Source organism: Petaurus breviceps, unplaced genomic scaffold (assembly GCF_028583685.1).
Source record: "Petaurus breviceps papuanus isolate PSGF00001 unplaced genomic scaffold, PetGlider_PUasm1.0 90903, whole genome shotgun sequence".
Classification (NCBI taxonomy): domain Eukaryota; kingdom Metazoa; phylum Chordata; class Mammalia; order Diprotodontia; family Petauridae; genus Petaurus; species Petaurus breviceps.
The window spans coordinates 14,005,301-14,027,587 of NW_027187376.1; the positions used below are offsets into that span (position 1 = coordinate 14,005,301).

The 22,287-nt window shown below is 37.2% G+C and overlaps 1 protein-coding gene across 3 annotated transcripts in view; it reads right to left on the minus strand.

Moving 5' to 3' along the window:
- Positions 1-22,287, minus strand: part of ADAM23 (ADAM metallopeptidase domain 23) — a 253,104-nt gene that overhangs the window by 30,218 nt on the left and 200,599 nt on the right. For all 3 annotated transcript variants that reach the window (XM_069075296.1, XM_069075295.1, XM_069075297.1), the window contains exons 19-23: positions 18,391-18,441; positions 12,028-12,091; positions 10,154-10,259; positions 8,172-8,291; positions 5,005-5,173 (exon numbers count right to left, since the gene is read on the minus strand). In XM_069075296.1, coding sequence (XP_068931397.1) covers positions 5,005-5,173; positions 8,172-8,291; positions 10,154-10,259; positions 12,028-12,091; positions 18,391-18,441 — 510 coding nt within the window. The remainder of the gene's footprint in view (positions 1-5,004; positions 5,174-8,171; positions 8,292-10,153; positions 10,260-12,027; positions 12,092-18,390; positions 18,442-22,287) is intronic.

Sequence of the window (22,287 nt, forward strand, 5' to 3'; positions counted from 1 at the left end):
ACATGACTGAAAATGACTGAAACAAAGTCTTTAAATAAAGAGCTAGCTTTGCTGTCATTAGGCTCTTATTTCCAACTGGCCAAAGGTTAAATAACTACATTTTAAGCTCTTCTTCTGTTGCTAAGTTACACAACTCTTTTTTTGTTTGCTTGTTTTTTGGAGGGGGGGAAGGAAGGGCAATTGGGATTAAGGGACTTGCCCAAGGTCACAAGGCTAGTAAGTGTTAAGTGTCTGAGGTCAGATTTGAACTCAGGTCCTCCTGACTCCAGCGCCGGTGCTCTATTCACTGTGCCACTTAGCCACCCCAAGTTACACAACTCTTAAACAAGGTCGAAAATAATTTCAAGTTCTTTCAAACTATTTAAAACTTCTTTAAAGTATTCCCAAGATCCTGAACATTCATTACATATGGCAAAAATAATGTGTCAAAAATATTTTGTGGAATCTTTTGTGGTTTGAAAAATGAATATAACACTCAATATGTCTGCTATCACAACAATGCGGAGAATCTCTGTGCTGGTGCTGAGCCCAGTGCGTGCATGCCTCCTCATTCTGTCTGATGCAACTCTCATCCATGTGTTTTTGGATGTCCTCCACAGAGGACCCACCCACGACGGCAGATTGCCTTCTTGTAGGGTGACAAGTTTCATTCCCTCCTTGAGGACATCAACTTGCTGATCACCAATAGAAACCACATACTACAACTACTAATGGCTAAATTCATGTTTGTGTGTGGTTTTTAGCACCCTCTGCCATTCCACTAGCTAGAGAAGCTGAGAGTGGGGAAGGATGAGAGGGACAGGCACACAGGATTGGGAGGTATTTTGCATTTTGGTGTGTTTAATGGGTCACCACGAGCATACACCACCAATAGACAACCTTCCTGACTCTCTGCTCTTAGGTAGGTGGGTCCTTGCAGAACAGACATGGATGTCACTTGTCATCTTTAGGCCTCCGTTTCCTTAACTATAAAATAACAAGAATGAATTCAATAGGGGCAGCTAGGTGGCACAGTGAATAGAGCACCAACCCTGGAGTCCGGAGGACCTGAGTTCAAATCCGGCCTCAGACACTTAACACAAAACTAGCTGTGTGACCTTGGGCAAGTCACTTAACCCCAATTGCTCTCCAAAAAGCAAAAAAAAAAAATGAATGAATTCAATAGTTTTCCATGGTCCCTTCCAGTTCTGAATTTATGACCCAAGGATCCCCTAACAGACTACTTTTTGAAGCATTACTTTCGATATGTTATTCCTCAACACAAAAGTTTTCAAAGACTTGTTTCTAATTGTGACCATTATCAACTTCTCAGCTTCAGTTTGAAGATTCTTTATGACCTGGACATCTATATCCAAGCTTATTTCCTACAAGTTCACCAATATGTACCTTCCTCTTCAGTTACCTGGCTCTTGACTCTTCCCCAAGTATATTAATGATCTTATTTCTGTGTTCATCATTCCTATTGCCTTGCTTGCAATACTGCACCTACCCCCTGGGCCAGTTCTTCCTATCCAAAATATACCCACCTTTCCCAGGAGGCAGTTTGGTAGTGATACAACACTGGACCTGGAGTCAGGAAGACCTAAGTTCAAATCCAACCTCAGTCATTTACTGTGTGACCTTGTGCCAGTCACATAATCTCCTAGTTTTCACAGTTGTAAAATGGGAATAATAGCATCTCTTACCTCCATACTTAGCACAGTGCCTGGTGCATAGTAGGTATTAAGAAATGTTTATTTCCCTCCTTCCACCATTTGTTCCTTCCTTCTTTTCTTCCTCCCCTCTTTCCTTCCTTCCAGGTTAAGTCCCATCTCTTCCATGAGGCCTTCTCTGATTACTCCACATCTCACTTATCATACCCCCTCTCTTCTCTCTACTACCACAACCCTTCAAAGTCTCTACTTCATACTTCAGTACTTGATAATATGCTTACTGTTCACTGATGATTAGAGGAAGCGAGGGGACAGAGTGGGTAGAGCATTGAACCTGGACTTATGAAGACATGAGTTCAAATTCTGTCTCAGAGACTATATATGTGGCCTGGGAAAGTCACTTAACTCTGTCTACCTTAGTTTCTTCATCTATAAAGTGAGGATTTTACCCCTTCTCAGGTGCTGTGATGACAAAATGACATAATATTAGTAAAGTACATTAGGAACCTTAACGTGCCATGTAAATACTTGCTATTATTAATATTGTTCCTTGACTCCTCAACAAGACTATAAGATTTGTTTTTGTTTTTGCTTTTTGGAGGGCAACTGGGGTTAAGTGTCTTGCCCAAGGTCACACAGCTAGTTTTTGTGTTGTGTCTGAGGCTGGATTTGAACTCAGATGCTCCTGACTCCAGGGCCAGTGCTCTATTCACTGCACCACCTAGCCACCCCAAGACTATAAGATTCTTGTAGATAGGCACCCAAGGCTATAAAATTCTGCCAAATAGCCCTTTGACACAATGCATTGGGTTATGTCCCTAGCAGATGTTTGCCAAATGACTACTGATTGACTGGCAGTGAATATCTATCATACAGGTCAGAAAGATGCCTTCTGAGATCAGACTAGTCAGCGAAGTTTGGCTGTTTTAACTTCTAAGTTCCTGGCATTATACTGAAGTGGGATGAAATTCAGAGGGAATAAATAGGCCTGTGCAAGGCTTTGAAGCACACTCATCACTGGGAGTAGGGATCAGTGTAATGTTTCTTTAAGCCTTTATCTCTCTATATATGAACTGCATAGTGAGAAGGCTTACTAAAGAGGATATAAGCTTATTAGAATAAATGGTTTTCTTAATCTTAAAAGTTAAAACAAACTGATTAGGATTAAAGCCAGTGTAAGGCAAATGGGAAAAAGATATCATGAACTACATCAAAATCTCTCTGTCCTTCCTTTGTCCACAGACTTAGATTCAATAACAGAAGCCAGAGAGAACATCTAGTTTGAAGTTCCTTTAATCCATCACCTGAGGTCTCCATGTAGTACCCCTCCCCCCATATATGCACTTGGAGGGGATCTTTCCTTTTTTTTTCTTTGCTATCCCTTTAGGATCTTCTTCCCAGTTTCATGACATTACTCTCATTTTCCCTTCCCAAAGTCTGAATGCTTCGCCAGACTTTGCTTTCCCTGCCCCCCTCCCCCCACCAAAGTAGACAAGTGTTAACTTTTTCTCTTGGATATACAGCTTTGGTGCAAGAGTCTATGGATTTCCCAAGTACTCGGTCTTATGGATTTTTAAAAAGGTGGCCCTTTGGGTAGTGAGAAAGAGTAATAAACCTCCATGGAATGTAGAAGACTGCTAAGTACTCGTGCGAATGTAATCATTTTCACTTAGCTGGGTGGGGAATAAGCATTCTCACTGATAAAATGAAAGTGTTGAATGAGATGACCTCTTCAAGTCCATTCCAAATTTAATTGGAAGTGCGAAGTGCAAAGTCCAGAGTCAGGAAGACCTAAGTTCAAATCCAGTCTCTGACACTTAGTAACTGTATGACCTGGGTGAGTCACTGATGTTTTCTTCAGTTTCTTTAACCATAAAAATGGGGATAATAACAGCACCTATCTCCCAGAGTTGTTGTGAGAATCAAACGGGATAATATTTTTAAAGCACTTAGCATGTTCCCCCCCCCACACACACACACCCCATCAGTGTTTAATAAATGCCTGTTTCCTTCCTTCTCTTCGTTGATGGTTTCCTACTCTTCAGCTTAGGTTTCTTAAAGTACAAACACACATGAAATGCCAACATTGACATGATCTACCTGGTGCCTATTTTTTATCACCTGAGTTTTTGTTGAATGAATGCCAAAGGGTGTGAGAGGAGTCACTGACATGGCTTAAACCTTACTTGGAAAGAGCACATAGTATTAATTCAATTCAACAACTATTTACCAAGGACATGCTTTGTACAGGACGGTGTGCTGTATAGTGGGAAGTTCTTTGAGGGACCTTATTAACTTCCTTCCACCTCCTTAGTTGCCCTTTTTCCAATGGAAAATGATAAATATTATTCCATAAGTTTAGCAAGGTGACACACAGTGTGACAAAGAAACTGGACTTAGAATCATGAGACCTGAGTTAGAATCTGTCCCAAGATAGTTACTATGTGATCGTGGGCAAGTGACTTAACCTCTCAACCTCAGTTTCCTTATCTATAAAATGGAGATGCTAATAATAAAAAATTAATTAATTAACTGCTAGCATTTTTAGAAACCGTAAGGTTTGCAAAACACTTTACCTAGGTTATATCATTGGATGCTCACGACAGTCCTGTGAGGTAAGTGGTATTATTTTCATCCCCATTTTACAGCTGAGAAAACTAAGGATGGGACAAACAGAGTGACTTGCCCAGGGTCATGGAGCTAGGAGGGAGCTGAGAAAGGTTTTGAATTTGGATCTTCCATAGCCTCTGGGCCACCTAGCTGTCTTGTAGCACTTTTAGTACCAACCTCAGAGGGTTGCTTTTTTTTTTTTAAGTGCTTTGCAAGCTTTAAAGCACTATATAAAATTTAGCTGTGATGATTCAGCTTCCCAAAAGAAGAATGGTTTTGATGAGAATATATTTGATGAGAATTATTCATGGAAAGGTTGCTGGGTTCAGAGTCAGAGGAGCGAGGCTCAAATCCCAATTGGGCTAGTCTCCTATCTTCTCAGTGCCTAGTTTCCTCATATGTCAAATGAAGGGCTCAAATGGAGCCTTAACATCCCTTCCAGACCTAAATCAATGCTCTTGTGAGCCTGTGTTCACAATAACAGCAAATTATAGTATATGTGTATCTCTGTGTGTAGGCGTGTGTGTGTGTGTGAGGGGGTGTTATTCACCTTAGACTGAAAGTGTCTGGTCTGTGTCAGTCATCAGTTACTTGATATCAATAAATAATGGGTAAAACACACCAGGCAGCAGAGAATCACTAAACATGAAAATTTAATTTAGTAAAACTTTTCAATTTTCAGATAACAAAATATCTACCGCCAAAGACAGTTGGCTCAGTCTCTTGCTACATCCTTACTTACCCCATGATTTGAACAAACTTTGCCATTGGAATCAAGGGGGCAGCTGCTCATGTTTAGGGACTGAATCTGTAGGCACTTTCTATCGAGACACATCATGGATGGGCCACATGGAGTTCCATCTTCCACATACCCTACATCAGTATCGTCATCTAAAACAACATGGGCACCACTGGAGAAAGAAGACATGTGTACAACTGTTAGCAGTGTGGCCCTGGACAAGTCACTTAACCCTATTTGCCTCAGTTTCTTCATCTGCAAAATAAGCCAGAGAAGGAGATGGCAAACCACTCCAGGATCTTTGCATCAAGCCTAGAGGTTTCAAGACAAAAGTGAACAGATGAAAGAAAAATTCAATTCAAACAAGCAAATATTTATGAAGCACCTGCTATATATAGGTTATAGTTTATTGTTCTAGTCTCTAAGGTTACACCACTAAGATGAAAAGCAACAATTATGTTGGGATTATAAGTTATGTATGTAAAAAACTCTAAATTAGAATGTGAAAAGTACGCAAAAATTATTAATAAGAGAGAGAAGAGAGATTGAGGAAGTATTAGGTCTAGGGTTGGAGTGAGAAAACGCTTCATGGAGGAGGTGGCCCCAAGCTGAATATTGAAGAAGAAGAGGATTTTCAATAGGCATCCATGATCCTTACCAACCATTGAATCAATCTGCACATGTGCACAGAGACGGAAGGCAGCAGGCCAAAATTATAGAATAGGCTACCAAAGGAGAAGTTAGCCGAGGCAAGGAGGATTGCCACCCTGTCCTCTGAGACCAGAAGGGAGAAAGGAAAAGCAGTGGGGATATAGAAGGGCTTAAAGGGGTAGGAGAAGGAAGGTGAGAAAGTTTATATCAGATGTCCTCCATCTCAGAAAAGTAATTAATGAAGTCATTTGTTTTCAAAAGTCTAAATTTCCTTCAAAGGGTGGTGACTTGCCTCCATGACAGATAGTTAAAAGAATTATGTTAAGAGTTCCCACGGGTAAATTCTGAAGGGCAGGCCAAAAATGTTTTAAGCAATGGCAGTACAGTAGGAACAAGCATGCAGCCTCCAAGGGTGACATTTAAGTAGTGTGTCTGGAACATAGTAGGTACTTAGTAAAGGCTTGTTGATTTAATGATTTAAAGGGGATAACGTATTTGGATAGATGAGGTCTAGTATATTTGTTACATGATCTCATGACCTTTACTCAACTGAGCTAGATTTTATACCTCCTACTTATTTTTGTTTAAATACAAAAAAGTCATCAGTAATATTTTATAAATATTTTCCATATGTAACTGTATTTATTAATCAGACCTATCCCATGACCGAAGCAACTCAACAACAAAATCTCACATAGGACTACTCACACTTTAGAAAACAATTTATGACAAACTACTTTTGTCAAATTTTTAAACTCACTGCTCAAATCATAACAAGTTCTAATCAAATGAACTTGGCTTATGTGACAAAGAAGTACCATTCAATAGTACAATATCCTGCACATATCTAGTAACATAATGAATATTTGTTGAATGAATGAATGATGATCTACAATTAGACACATAAATTTTTAAATGGGCATCTAGGTGGTACAGTGGATAAAGAATCAGGCCTGGATTCAAATAGACCTGAGTTCAAATCCAGCTTTAGACACTAGCTGTGTGACCCTGGGTAAATCACTTAACTCTGTTTGCCTTAGTTACCCATTTGTAAAATGAGCTGGAGAAGGAAATGGCAGATCACTCTAGTATCTTTGACAAGAAAACCCCAAATGAGGTCACAAAGAGTTGGGCATGACTAGTCAACAAAACAACAATAGCAAATCTTTAAGTGCATAGTTAGGGATTTTCAAAAGGAAAGCAGTGACAAAATATGAATAAAATAAATTATTTGAAGCTATCTCCCAATTTTTCCTGATATTTATTTGCCTCTGATTTTGTCTTTTTAAATTTCACTTCCTGGAAAACTGGGAAAGAATTTTTACAACCAATGTCTCTGATAAAGGCCTCATTTCTAAAATATACAGAGACTTGAGTCAAATCTATAAGAATACAAGTCATTCCCCACTTGATAAATGGTTAAAGGATATGAACAGGCAGTATTGAGAGGAAGAAATTAAAGCTATCTATAAGCATATGAAAAAATGCTCTAAATCGCTATTGATTAGAGAAATTCAAAGCAAAACAACTCTGAGGTAACACATCTCACGAGTCAGATTGGCTAAGATGACAAAACAGGAAAATGGTAAATACTGGAGAGGATGTGGAAAAATTGGAACACTAATGCATTGTTGATGGAGGTGTGAATTGATTCAACCATTCTGGAGAGCAATCTGGAACTATGTTCAAAGGGCTATAAAAAAGTGCATACCCTTTGACTCAGCAATACCATTTCTAGGGCTGTATTCCAAAGAGATCATAGAAGTGGGAAAAGGACCCCCATATGTACAAAAATATTGATAGCAGCTCTTTTTGTGGTGGCAAAGAAATGGAAATCAAGGGGATGCCCATCAATTGGGGAATGGCTAAACAAGTTGTCATATACAAATGTAATGGAATGCTATTGTGCTATAAGAAATATAGAAATGAGGAGCATTTATAAGAATGAGGAGCAGACAGACTTCATAATAACCTGGAGAGACTTCTATAAACTCATGCTGAGTGAGGAGACAGAACCAGGGGAACTTTGCACACAATTACAGACACATCATATGTGTGACGACTAATTTTGATAGACTGGGCTTCTCTCAGAAATGCAAAGTTATAAGACAACTTCAAAGGACTCATGATGGAAAGAGATAGCCACATCCAGAGAAAGAGCTGTGGAGTCTGAATGCAGACTGAAGCAAACTACTTGCGCCCTCTCTTTTTTGTTTTGTTTTGTTTTTTTCTTTGTCATTGTTCACTTCATTGGTTATAATTCTTCTTTACAACTTGACCAATGTTTAATGTGAAGGCATTTGCAGATCCTATATTTGATTGCATGTCACCCTGGGGGTTAAAAGAGAGGACAGGGAGGGAGAGAAAATTTGAAAAAAAAAAAAGGGGGGGGGGGATTGCGGAACTGAAAAGTAAATAAATAAATAAATAAACTAAAAGTAAATTAATTAATTAATTATAAATAAATAAATAAATTTCACTTCCCAAATGACTGAATTTTTCAATGTGTAATACATTACCTGCAGTCAATTACTCGGCCTTGGTGATAAAAGGAGGTTGGGATGATTTCTCCCTGAAGTTGGCCAATTCTTGGAACTCGTGTAAGATTGGTACAGAGCAAAAAGCCACAAAACACATCACTGTAAACATAAAAGGAAGGATTACAATCATTCAAATCTCTAATGTTTTTTATTTCTTTCTGAATAACAATTCCATCCATCCCTTTGATTCAGCTTAAGAAATGCCTTGAGAGAAGTAATTTGTTGGCAGGGTGAAAAGTTGCTTGTACTAAGACCCATTAGTGTTAGTGAGGTAGACACCATCAAGCTGCCAAGGGGGGGAAGTCATCCTTAAGCTAGCCGTAGGGAACTCAGTGACATAAGCAATGTGCTCTAGTCATTTCTTCATATCCCATCTGACTGTTTTCCCATGGGCTCCTCCATCATGTCCCCAGGAACCTCATCATTCTAGAAAATCAACCAGTCCTGGTACTCATACCTCATCAGCACCTTCTACCCTTGGGGCTTGTCTGGTTGGAGGAAGGAGTAGAGAGCTTCTCCCTCAACATCCATTTGAAGGAAGGTGCTCAGGCCAGTCATGTCTTCATTTCCCATCTGGATGTACTTTTTTGGTCTGTTCTATCATGTGACCATACCAGGTAATGTTTAGCACAAAGCCTGACACACAGTAAGTACTTACTAAATGTTTAATGACCAACCAATAAAAATAAATTGTCTTTATGCAGGTCATTTTAGGTGAAGAGATAAGACAATGAACTTGATAGATAAAACTTACTGTAAATTTCATCGCTATTAAACTTCAGGTAGCTAGGTGGTTTAGTGTATAGAGTGCTAGCCCTGGAGTTAGGAGTTCCTAGGTTCAAACCTGGCCTCAGATACTTACTAGCTGTGCCATCCTGGGCAAGTCACTTAACCCTGTTGCCTCAGTTTCCTTATCTATAAAATTAGCTGGAGAAGGAAATGGCAAACCACTGCAGTGTCTTTGCCAAGAAAACCCCAAATGGGGTCCTGAAGAGTTGTACACAGCTGATCAACAAAACAACAACAACATGAAACTTCTCTTCCTCACCAAAGAAAATTAATCACCCAATTATTAAGAATCAAGGTAGTGTAGCCTATTGGGAAGACTATAGGAGTTGGAGTCAGGAGAACTGTGTATGAATCCTGCCTCAGACACTTAGTAGCTGTGAAACCCCAGGAAAGTCATGTTATGAAGAGAGCAATTTGTAAACCTTGGTAAGTGTTATATAAATTCGAGTTTATTCATTTTAAAATGGAGTTTTGATCTATGATTTACTACTTGGTGGCACTGATCACCCAAATTTGACAAGCAAACCCAGAAATTTGAGCAAAATTCTCACTTTAAACTCCCAACATCTCATAGTCTGGTAAAGGAAAATATACACATTTTTCAAAGAAACATTTTCTTTTCAATATGATCATTCATTAGATTAATCTTAAATCCTAAAAACATACAATATCTTGTGCAAAGTAGGTGTTTAAAATACACACTGTTTAATTGAAATGCATGCTGTTTCTATTTTGTATGCAAAACAATTTGTACATTATCCCATGTACAAATCATGTACTACTACAGCCCTATTAAGATGAAAAATTAAGACTTAATAATACAACGTTTGGGCAAAGCATTATTGTTGCTTAATAAGCTGCTCTAGGTGAAGGGCTAGCAGGAAATTTCTCCCCTTGAAGCACAGCATTGATTGCATCATTATTGTTTTTTGCTAATGATGGGCTCTTGGCCATTTGGCATCAGGATACACTAAAATTACCAACTTAAAAATATACATTGGAGAATATTTTTTAAATCATTGCACATTTGGAAAACTCATTAAGGCTTATTTTTGGTGCCCTCCAGCTTCACATTAAGAGCTGGCGAATGGTCTTGCTTGTACCTGTGCACGCGTGCATGCACACACACCCACGCACACACACCCCTCTCCCTCTGAAAGTTCAGCACTTACTGTTTGCTGCATTGAATCCATCGGTCCCCCTCTTTCCCACAATTCCCCTTCTCAGTGCCTTCTGTGTTAAGTTTCTCATAGCAGAATTTGTCAGACCCTGCAGCCTCTTTTGAAGGTAAAGGAAATGACAGGAGGGTGTTAGTTCCATTCATAATCCCAATCCTGGGAAAATGATTTCCTTCCTAAATGCTGGCAACATACAACCATATCTAGCAGAAAGTTAATGAATGCACCTACACAAAACTCACATAATGCTAAGATTTATATTTGTTAGGGGCATCAAAGTTTGTGTTGTTTTTGTATTTTTTTTTCATCTGTGCTTTGGTTCTTAGATTTAAATTTCTTTTTTGAAAGCTGTAACACTGGATAGAGAGCTGGACTTCAAATCCTTGAAACATTTACTGGCTGCTCCTAGTCACAACTTCTGTGAGCCTCAGTTTGTTCACCTATAAAATGGGATAGAAATAGCACCTACTCCCCGGAGTCATTGTGAGGACCTAAGAATACAACATGTGTAAGGTGTTTTGCAAACCTTAAAGTACTATGCAAATGTCTCATTATTGTTATTATTGTTGTCAATTTTTCCTTTTCATGTTCCTGTATTGACTAAACTGCCTTAGTGATAGGGATGACTTCATTTTTGCCTTCAAATTCCAATGCCCATGTAGGGGACTGGCACACAGGAGGGGTCTGATAAGTACTCGATTGATTAAAAAACAACAAGGCACTACAAAAAGACCTTTAATCAATCAATAATTCTGCATTGCCAATTACAAAAATGAATCCACTTATCCTCAGATCATTTTTGGCACTTTGATTTCCTTTAGAAGCTACGGCCCCAAAAAACAGTGACGGATCCTGGTTAAGCTGCCTGGGAATACAAGATAGCAAAAAGGGGACAATGAAGGATTTTCTGGCCATTTCTTTTTCTCCCTCTGTGGATCTTTTACTCTTTGAACAGCTGAAGAGAACATTATTCTACCTTCCAATTTGCCCTTTATGAACTGAAGAGAACTGACAAGTCTTTCCAAGAACAGTAAATGTGGGTTGTTAAGAGAAAACCCTTTGGGAATATCCTTAAAAGAATGAGCAAGATACCATGAGCTGTCTTGTACCTCTGGAAGGTAAAACATTCCTTTGTGACTGGAAGAGCAAAAGTTTCACAAAGATTCCAATGAACCTGTCTGAGCTCTGCTTAGGAATCAGTGCTATCACTTTATAATTGGTAACTAAGAGACAGAAATGGAAAGTGAAATAATGTACCTATGTATAGAGGCTCCCCTGGGAAAGCTTCCAGGAACTAAAATATTCCATGGGCTACAAGATCTTATGCCCCAAATCCCAAATCCCAAGAGATGCCTTTGCCATGATAGCAAACTACATTTTAGGTGGGTATACAATTGGTTCCTAAAGGCTTGCTTGGGGAGTTCCATATATCCTTATATAAATATGTGCATACACACATACATATATTTTATATATTATTTGTTTTATATATATGTGTGTGTTTGTGTACATATGTATGATCAATACATAAATTAAGTCACAAAGACATTGGATCATTGTGAATTTTACCACTGCAATTCAGTGTGATCTCACTAAAAGAAGAGTCAATATGCCTTTCAGAAAGACAAGAAAACTGAATGAAGGAATCATCTCTCCTCTTCTATTTACATGCATGAGACAGTGGTGCAGATTTATTTATTTCTTCCAACTGGAAGACTGTACATTTTCCACTTTCATAAACATACCTTTATCATTTTTCTTACCTCTTTACATCTTTTCAAGAAGAAAATGACATGTTTGCAAAACTGGGAAAGAAAGATTTGTAAAAAGCACATGCATATAATAAGTTATAGGAAAATGAAACCTACTGCTTCCCCAGATGTACTGGCATTGATTATCCCTTGTCTTGCACTCCCCATTGTAGCAACGGCCCTAAAAAAATATCACATGTCACATAAAATACGCAGGTTGTGTTCCGAATATTAACTTCAAAGTTACCTTTTTACTTTTTCTTGGTAAACTTACCACCCCCCCACGCCCCATTCCAGGCCCTCAGATTCTTTTCCACCTCCCAATTAAAGTCATTAAAGTCACTATCATCTTAAGAGAAACATACATACATACATATATATATGTGTGTGTGTGTGTATACACACACATATATACATGTGTATGCTTATCATGTCTGTGTAATATCTATACATACACATCTGTGTATATGTATGTGGCATTAAGAATATCGATTTCTACACACTGATTCAGTGATAATTTTAATTCTTTTAACTCACAAAGCAGCCACCTACTTACACCAATGGATGGGAAAACTAAAACTGTTGGAGATTTTTAGGGAGAAATGTTCAAATGTGAAATTTGTTAACTTGAGTAGCCTAAGTCATGACCTTAGAAAGAATGAATTCTCTCTAATTTATCAGATGTCCTCTAGGAGAGGAAGAGGTCTGGGAGAGAAGTGGAAGTAACAGATACAATCTAAGCAAGGCCTGACACATTGTTTATAATAAATTCATAAGCTATGGTTCACTTCAGTGCTTTTCAGTAGTACACCAGTGTGTTCTAAAGAATTCCTGCAGGTAGAACCCTAAATGGAGTACTGCCTTCTGGAAAGCTAACAGAAGGAACTTCTAGGTCCAGATTGGAGCAAGCAGTCTGCACCAGAAGTTGAGACTTCTTCACACAAGGGTCAAAGTATCAAGACCAAACAAATCATGGCCCAAATATATACATCAAAGAAGGACATTAACATTATCTCAGGTGGCTTGTAGAGTCCCTACTGATTCTTCAAATACAAGGAACAGCAAAGTATCCAGAATATAAATGTGGCAAAATAGCAAGATATGAACAGAGGATGAAAATACTGGGAATTGTAACGTCTGGATTACAGACATTATAGACAATTGTAATGTCTAGTAAACAGAAAGGTCCTGGAATGTTGAAGCCATCAAGCCCAAAAGAAGAGATGAAGTTGGCAAAATATGGAAACACATAGGGAAAGTTGTGTGTGAACTTCTACAAGATTTTATTCAGTGATTTATTAGTCAACAAACATTTATTTTGATGCCTACTTACGTACTCATTACTGTATACTGACAGTTTCAGAATTTTAGAAGTGAAAGAGACAATACTCATCTGATCCAACCCGTGTGGTTATACACGTTGATTTAGTCATAGAATTTAGATAGGTCAGTCAAGTAGTATTCACTAAGAACCCATTATGTGTCCAGTACTATGCTAAGTACCTTTTTCAATGTCCTTTCCATTCCACCACTCTTAAATATTGTCTTTTCTTACCCTGGAAAAAGTCCATATGCTATGCTAGGAAGTATATGCCACCATCTCTGCTCCAAAAGAATTTATCATAAGAAGGGGGAGAATTATTAGTAAATTACCTATATGAGTGAATATATGCATATGTTTATGTGTGTGTGCATACACATGCACACACATGGAATGTACACACACATATATGATCAACTATAAAGCATATATTTATCATCATATATAGTTATACATTTACTATACTTTAATTCATTTATAATTATACATATAATTATAAATTAGATATAATTAAGTGCTGAATTATAACACAGGGTCAATATCACATAATTTAGCACTCAGTTATATATAATTTATAATTAGATGGATATAATTATAAAACATATCAAGGCATGTGATATATAACTCTATAATTATAAATATATAATTAACCAAAAAAGTATGTGATATAGGCCCTATGTTATAATTTTGCATGTAATTTTATAGAATTCTAAGTAAATATACAAATTATTTTATAAATTCTATTTATTTTATTCTGAATTTAATAAATAAAACACGTCTACTATTTCTAATAATATATGATCATATTATAAACAATATTATTATATATCATCATATTTTATACATATATGTGTGTTGACATATGTACATACTATATTGTATATATGTGTATGTGTTTGTATGTGCTAAATAATGTGATATAGGCCCTATGTTCTGTAAGGAGTTCAGAGAAAGTTGAAAACAATTAGGGATGAATAGTCAGAGAAGACTTTATAGAGAAGGTAAAGCTTAAGTAACGCTTTGAAGAATGGGTAAAGATTTGGAAATATCACCAGGGAAGGGACAGTAATGGTAGTGGGGTATTCAGAGAACAGTGAAGACACCCAAAGGTATCATATCATAAAAGAATCAAAAATAAATCTGGACAGGTAAGAGCTTATAATAATTGATGGAATGCCTTAAAAACCCAAACAAAGAAGTTTTAGCTTTATAAAGTAATCCACAAAAAGTTGAACAGAGAAGTGAAAAGTTGAAAGCCATGTTTAAGAGCTAAGTCTGGTAGTAGTTTCCATGATGTTGGGAAGAAAAAAAAACAAGAATCAAAGAGGCCAGTTGCAGCAATCCCATTGTTTAGTAGTGACAGTTACAGTGGCATTGGAAATGAAGAGGAAGTGATAGGGACAGAGAGAGAATTTAGTCTTGGCCCAGACTCTTTTAACCAGTAGCTTTCTGCATGATGGAATATCCAGGTTAGTAGACTGAATAAAATAATAAATGAAGAACAGTTCGTTGGGACTTGCTCTTAGCACAGTGCCTGGAACTTAATAAATGTTTATTGAAAAGGTGGCAAAGAAAAGGCAGGGACTTATCTGAGCTCTCCCAAATTCCCTTCCAAACAATTTTGAAGAAGGACTCAAAATAAATTCTGGAGTGGCAGAACTGACAAAAGACAGGGTGAAACAGTTTTCCAGCCCAGACAATTTAGAAGTTGAGCAAGAAAGGTCTGTCGCACTAGGGTGAAAGTGGAACACAGTCCAGCACAGGCTGTGCAGAGACTCAGTGAGCCAGCAGTAGACCTTGGGAGCAACAAAGCAGAAGTTTCTGAGTTCTCAGTCCACAGATGGTAAAAGGGTTGGACAACTGCTCAGAAGGAGATTGCAAGTGTCCCTTTGCTTGCACTAGGGCAGGGCTCTGTTGCTTTGACCATACATGGATTCTGGTCACAGTCTTAGGTAGCAGTCTCAGGGCAAGAATGAGCAGTAGCACACTAGAGCTTGTAGGCAGAGGGGAACAGGAACCCTGGTCCCAGTTCCAGAGTGGAAAAGAGTGATTGTGGTCCCTCAAAGACTATAGTATGGGCAGGAAAGCAATGACCACACTTTTCCTTAGAGCATAGCACCTTGGAAGAACTGAAAACTTACAGACCCCCAGAACTAGCTCCTAGAACAGGAGCAAAAAAGTTCTGAAACTTGGGATAGTGTCTCCTCCAACCAAGAAGCAGAGCCCAACTTTAACACAGACTTATAAGTCAAGGAATAGGATGGAAAAATGAGCAAACAACAAAAAAGAACCTGACAATAGAAAGGAGTATGTATAGACAGAAGGTGTGGGTTTGAGTTAAATATGATGTATTGGAACCTAAAAGATAAAATTAAGGGGTGAGAAAGAGGAATGCAGTGAGAGAAGGGGAAAGGAGAGGTAGAATTGGGCAAATTATAAAAGAGGCAAAAAAAGAGCTTTGATATTGGAAGGAAGATGAAGGAGGTGGTGTGAGGAGCACTTGAACCTTACTCGCATCAGAATTTGCTCAAAGCTAGAATAACATACACTCAGTTGGTAATAGAAATCTATATCATCCTACAGGAAAGTCATCAGGGAAGGGGGTAAAAGAACAGAGATGCTGATAGAAAGGAGGACAGATTAGGGGAGGCAGGAATCAGAAGGAAAACACTTTTGAGGATGGGCAGGTTAAATGGAGAGAGAAAGAAATAAACAGGAGGGAAACAAAATGGAGAAAAATATACAGGAATCATAACTGTGGGGGAGGGGAATTACAGCAAGTTTCTCTAATAAAGGCTGCATTTCTCAAATATACAGCAAATTGCATAAAATTTAAAAAAACATAAGAGCCATTTCCTCAGTTGATAAATGGTCAAAGGTTACAAAGAGAGAGTTTTCAGATGAAGTAATAAAGCAATCTATAATAATATATAATGTTTTAAATAACTATTGATTAGAAAAATGCAAATTAAAACAACTTTGAAGTTCCACCCTTCACCTACTAAATTAGTTAATATGACAGAAAATGAAAATGACAAAGTTGGAAGATATGTGGGAAAATTGAGACACTAATGCACTGTTGGTGGAGTTGTGAATTGATTCAATCATTCTTGAGATTACTTTGAACTATGCCCAAACAGTGCATAGTCTCTGACCCAAAAACACTGCTACTAGGTCTGTATCTCAAAGAGATTTCTTTTAAAAGGACATATATGTATAAATATATTTTAGCAGCTCTTTTAGTAATGGCAAAGAATTGGAAATTGAGGGGATGCCCATCAATTGGAGAATGGCTGAAAAAAATGTGGTATATGATTTTGATGGAATACTACTGCGCTATAAATGATGAGCAAGATGTTTTCATAAAAACCTGGAAAGACTTACATGAACTAATACAAAGTAAAATGAGCAGAACCAGGAGAACATTGTAAACAGCAACAGCAATATTGTATAATGATCATTTGTAAATGACTTAGTTATTCTCAGCAATACAATGATCCAATACAATTCAGAAGAACTTATGAAGAATGCTATCATCTTCAGAGAAAGAATTGATGAGTCTGAATGAAGATTAAAGCACACTTTTTAAACTTTCTTTATTTTTCTTGGTTTTTTTTTGGTTCTGTTCTCTTTCACAACATGACTAATATAGAAATCTGTTTTGCATGACTGCTCATGTATAATCTATATCAAATTGTTTGCTTTCTTAATGGGGGAAGGGAAGGAGGGAAAAATGTGGAACTCAAAATCTTAAAAAATGAATGTTAAAAATTGCTTTTACAGATAATTGGGGAAAATAAAATACTATATAAATGGGTTTTCTAAAAGAAATTATGAAAAAATGTTTCTAAATAAACCTGGGAAGATTCATATGAACTAATGCAAAATAATTTATACAATGACATTATAAAACATATTAATTGAATGAAAGAAGGAAGGAAGGAAAATACACAGCTATGCAATATTCAAGGTGGTGAATTAGAGAAAAAGTCAGAAACTAACAAAATTATATTCATTGATAGCACACCCAGGAAAGGAAAGGAAGCACAAAAGTACAATGAAAGTACTAGGTTGTGGGGCTTTTTTAAGTATTGAAGAAAAATAATATAGGAAAAACCAATTGATCATGAGTGGGCCATGTGACACTAGTTTTTAAATTAAGTACTTATCCTGTCCACATAGCAGGTAAGAACCAGAAATGACCTCATGAATTGGTCTGGGCTTATTTGGCTTAAACTCTTCAGTGGCCAGAATTTTGCTAGATTACTATATATAATTCTAAGTTCTACAACTCAGGAGACATGCAAAGAATTTTAAGAAGTTTCATAAGAATCAAAAAGATGATTACCCTAGACTTTTAAGGAAAGATGAAAAGAACATTGAGATGATCTGATGGGGTTTTTTTGTCTGTCCTCATTCTTATCATCCTATAGACTTACATTTGACATTGTTGCCCACCCTCTCCCTCCTGGATTTCTCATCTCTCTAGGTTTTTGTGAAACTACTTGTTCCTGGTTCTCTTGCTACATGACTGACCACTCAATCATCTTTGTTTGTTCAGCATCCATATAAATGTCCCCATCTGGAGGTATTTGCAATGGTCTATGAAGGCTCTTATGAAGAGACTAGTTGTGCCTAGCTATTCTGTTTTCATACAAGAGGAAATAGGCTTAATCCTAAGATTTTCTTAACAGTGCATTCCTAATATTGAAGAAACTTTTTTTCCAGAGATTAAAAAATTATAAATTCTCCTCTTCCTTAGGTTACTTAAAGTGGGATAGAAGAGATCTCTTGAGGTTATAATCCTTCTAGTCCCTGCAGACTATTGCTTTGTAGAAATGTTTGCCAAAAATACTTTAAAATATTCACACAGCAATAATCCAATTTCTAGTCATCTCTTCACTAATCTTCCTTTGTCCAATCTTAAAAGGGTGAGTTTTCAATAAAATTAAAGGCAAGATATTTAATATTGCAATATTTAAGTTAGACTATTACTATGACAGTAAATTGTTTGACTTGCTCCCTGTCTGCAAAAGACACGAGTGACAAAAATTATGTAAACTATATGTTGCATATCTCATGCAAAATTTTGTGTATAACATGCAAAATTTTGTGTATAACATGCAAAATTATGTTAAAATTTGTAAAACTTGGAATACCTGGTTGGAATTGCAAGAATATCCATCTTGTTTATGAAGATTAGGTGGGCACTGTAAAACACAACCTTATTAGTAAATATTGCAACTGTATATAAATTAAAGAATTTGCAGTGAGTAATGCATCATAGATTTTGAAAAACAATTTTTAAATATATCAAGCACAATATTGAAAAGTCAAGGAGAAGGCAACAAGAGTAATGTTATAACTAGAAGTTAGAAATAATACATGTTATGTATTAAAGTTGTTTTTTTTTAACTCATGAATATAAAATGATTTTAAAATATAATAGATTTGTTTTGAAAAGGGTAAAAAGTAGTTATATACTTTTATATGGTAAGCAATTTGGGTTTAGGGCAATCCCTGACCTGTGCTTTTATCATTGTAGGAAGCTCTTTCTAAGCAAATTCCTTCTATCATCTCAGAGCTGTAACTACCCTGAAATTTAAAGTTTTAAAAAATTGCTGATGGCACAGAAGATTAAATTACTTGCCTAGGGTCACATAGGATGCATGCATCAGGAGTGGGCCTTGAAACACACTGCTCTGATTCTGAGAAGTCAAACCTATCTGCTACACTATCATAAGAAATTGAATTTATTTAGTTACAGTTTTAAAAGCATGATTGTTGAAAAATGACCGTTCAGAAAATAGGTCAGATTATTAATTCCAGAGTACATATTGACAGGGCCTATTCTAGAAAAATTTCAGCACAGTGAAAAAACCAAGTTTGTATCCTACTTATGGGACTACTTCTCTGGGCATCCTGTAAACAGTCCCTGAGCAGTAGTTCTATACTTACATGTTGCTTTTTTTATAAAAGAAGAACTACCCTGTTTTCTGCCTTCTAATTCAAAATGAGTGCTGTGCTATTATTGCCCTCATTTCCCCAAAGACTGCATCATTATTATAATAACTGAGCCTGAGGAGTATGGCTATTTTCTTTAGCAGAACCATTTTATGAAACATTTTTTTAAAATACATTTCATTTTTCTAATCTGTTCACCCAGAACATTGCTGGAATGGGTGGGGCTGAGAAGAGGTTTTTCTGAATTCTTATTTGATTTACCATGCATAAAAGCTGAGAAATTCCAAATTGAAGCCCTTCCATAGCACTAAGACTCAGGATGAAACCTATTAAAGGGAGCAAATCTATGCTTCTCTGCTATTAAATGAGCAAATGTGACAATTCACACCAAAATTATCCAAATCAAGGTGAAATCACTGCATTTTGCATACTTTAAGTAGAGTTATCAAACTGCGTATCGATGTTTCTGGCCATTTGTCTACAAGAACATTCAATTACTCATAAGCCTTCTGGAATATTTCTTTTCCCTAATGAGCAACTTCCTGTAACAGATATTTTCATTTGTGAATTTCAGGAATAAACCCTAGCTGACTACACCATGTCTATTAAAAATGCAGCAATGGCCAGTGGGTCTTTTTCACTGGCATCTATTCTTGGATAATAGTATCAGGAGTGCATTAATCAACCAAAATAAACTTTTCACTCATTCCAGAATTAAAACAACCCAAATGAACAGAGAGTGAGAAAGTCATCTTGATAGAATAGATAGAAGGTAAATCTTAAAATTCCATATAAATTTAAGGTCTGTCCATGGCACATGGGGGGGGGGGGGCATCTAGGGCACAGTTGATAGAGTCTGGAGTCAGAAAGAGTCATCTCCCATAATTCAAATATGGCCTCAAACACTTACTAACTCTGTGACCCTGGACAAGTCACTTAAACCTTTTTACCTCAGTTTTTTTTTCATTTATAAAATGAGCTGGAGAAGGAAACAACAAACTACTCCAGTATCTTAGTGAAGGAAATCCCAAATGGGGTCACAAAGAGTCAGACATGACCTAATAACATGCCACATGTTCTGTAGGAAATCATGGGTAAATTACAAACTCTCAGTTCCACCAGGGAACTCTCTAAGACAAATTGCAGTTTTGTATTGGGGGAGGGACAGTTTCCTGTACGATAAAATATCAGGTAGGGACCTCTCCTCCCCCAGAAAAAAAGAAGAAACAACAAAAATTCCAAAAGTTAGACAGGAGAAGAATACAGTAGAGGTAGGAGGGGTGGGGGTAGGATGTGTCATCCCAGAGCCAGCATATCAGTCTACAATTAATTTGCCAGATTTGTGAAGTGTGGTCAATATGTCACAGCAACAAATTCTCAAAGTCACTTGGGAGACAATTTACACTTAATTCATTGTTAGTTCATACTTAGTTATTAAATGCAGATTGATAATCAGTAGAATAACTTCATGAAGGAGACTAGATAATGCCTTCCTTGGAGGCATATTATGATTTACATGACAATCCACTAAAAAAAAAAAGACTGTAATTAATGCAATAATGTTTACATTTTCCTGTTTTAAATGGGCTATGCTGCCTATTTAAGCAGAACATCTAAAGGACTCTAAAGCAAACCTTATGTTTTAGAAATCTAACTGAAACAAACAGAAGAAGTTCTGGATTGGAAGTCAAGAAGACCTGAACTGAAATTCTGCCTCAGACATTCAATAGCCATGTGACACTGTGAAGTTAGATAGCTAACAAGTATTTTGTAGCACTGCGTGCTACATGCTGAAAAGTCACTTACCCTCTCTTGGCTTTAGTTTCCTTATCTGTCCAAAAGAGATGGTCCCTTCTAGCCCTAAATCTGTTAAACTTTGTCAGACATATTTCTTACATGTGTGCCTCACTGCTTTTATGGTCTAAGTTTAAGCTTGCTCCTCCTGTGAATGCTGTGTATGTTTGTGGGAAGGAGTGAACCAGGTTCATTGAAGAATGTTTTATATTAATTCTCTTTACCATGTTATCTGGGAGTAATGGCAGCTGTCCTGTGGGGACTCAACCTGCCAATTTAAGCAGAAATTGAGGAATGCTACTATTATTATCATCATCATTATTGTTTCATCTTCTTCCTCTTCTCCTTCTTCGCCTTCGCCTCCTCCTCTTCCTTCTCATTTTTTTTTTCAAAAGGCTAGGACAATTTGTTTTTTATCCTGTGCAGTTTTGATTTCTTGAAATATAGCTCTGAAAAGATAGGCTTTCCATTGTGTTTCAAATTGAGATACTGGACTGAGCCTTTAAACCCAAATCACTGTGGCTTTCACTGAATGGCCAATAATAGCCCCAACCAAAGCCTCTGGGGCTCCTGGTTAGGTTTTGAAGGCTGGGAATGAGTGTAAACAGCAATTGTTTTCTGTTCTGGCTAGAAACTATGAGGGTCTTCCTCTCCCAAACTGATATCTTTGTGGTGGTAAATTTGTACATCTTTTATCTCAACTCTTAGCCACCCCTTCAAGTCACTGAATGAGCATGGCCTCAGACAAACTGCAGGGAGACCTTAATTTAGAAAGGCCAAGGTCACCTACTGCATCTGGGACCTTCACCAGTCGTCTTGATCTTTGTCTTACCACTATACTTCAATGACGGGAGGAGAGAGTGAGGCTGAGGACTTTGCAAAGCTCTGCCCCACTCACATTCAATTCACATACAAGTCAAGATATCACCCTCATGATATCATTGGTCTTCTTCAAGAATGAAGGAAGAACAACAATAAATCTGTGATAACATCCACATGTTATATTCACATAGGCTATTTCTCCTGATCACACATTTTTTTACTGAATCTCCCATAAACTATGGTGGAAAGAATTTCTATCAGTTTTCATAAATATGTCAACATCAAGTCAACTGGACAGCATGGCTAATTTGCTGAATTGTCCATAAATATTTTCGCTTTGAGACTTACTCCTCTGATCAAGTATGATACCTCAGTGAAATAATCAGGGAGGTCACATGCACAATAGACAATGACTGTCTGAGAAGAGGAGGCTTTATTTTTTTAACAACTTCTACGCCATACCACTCTTGTTTGGT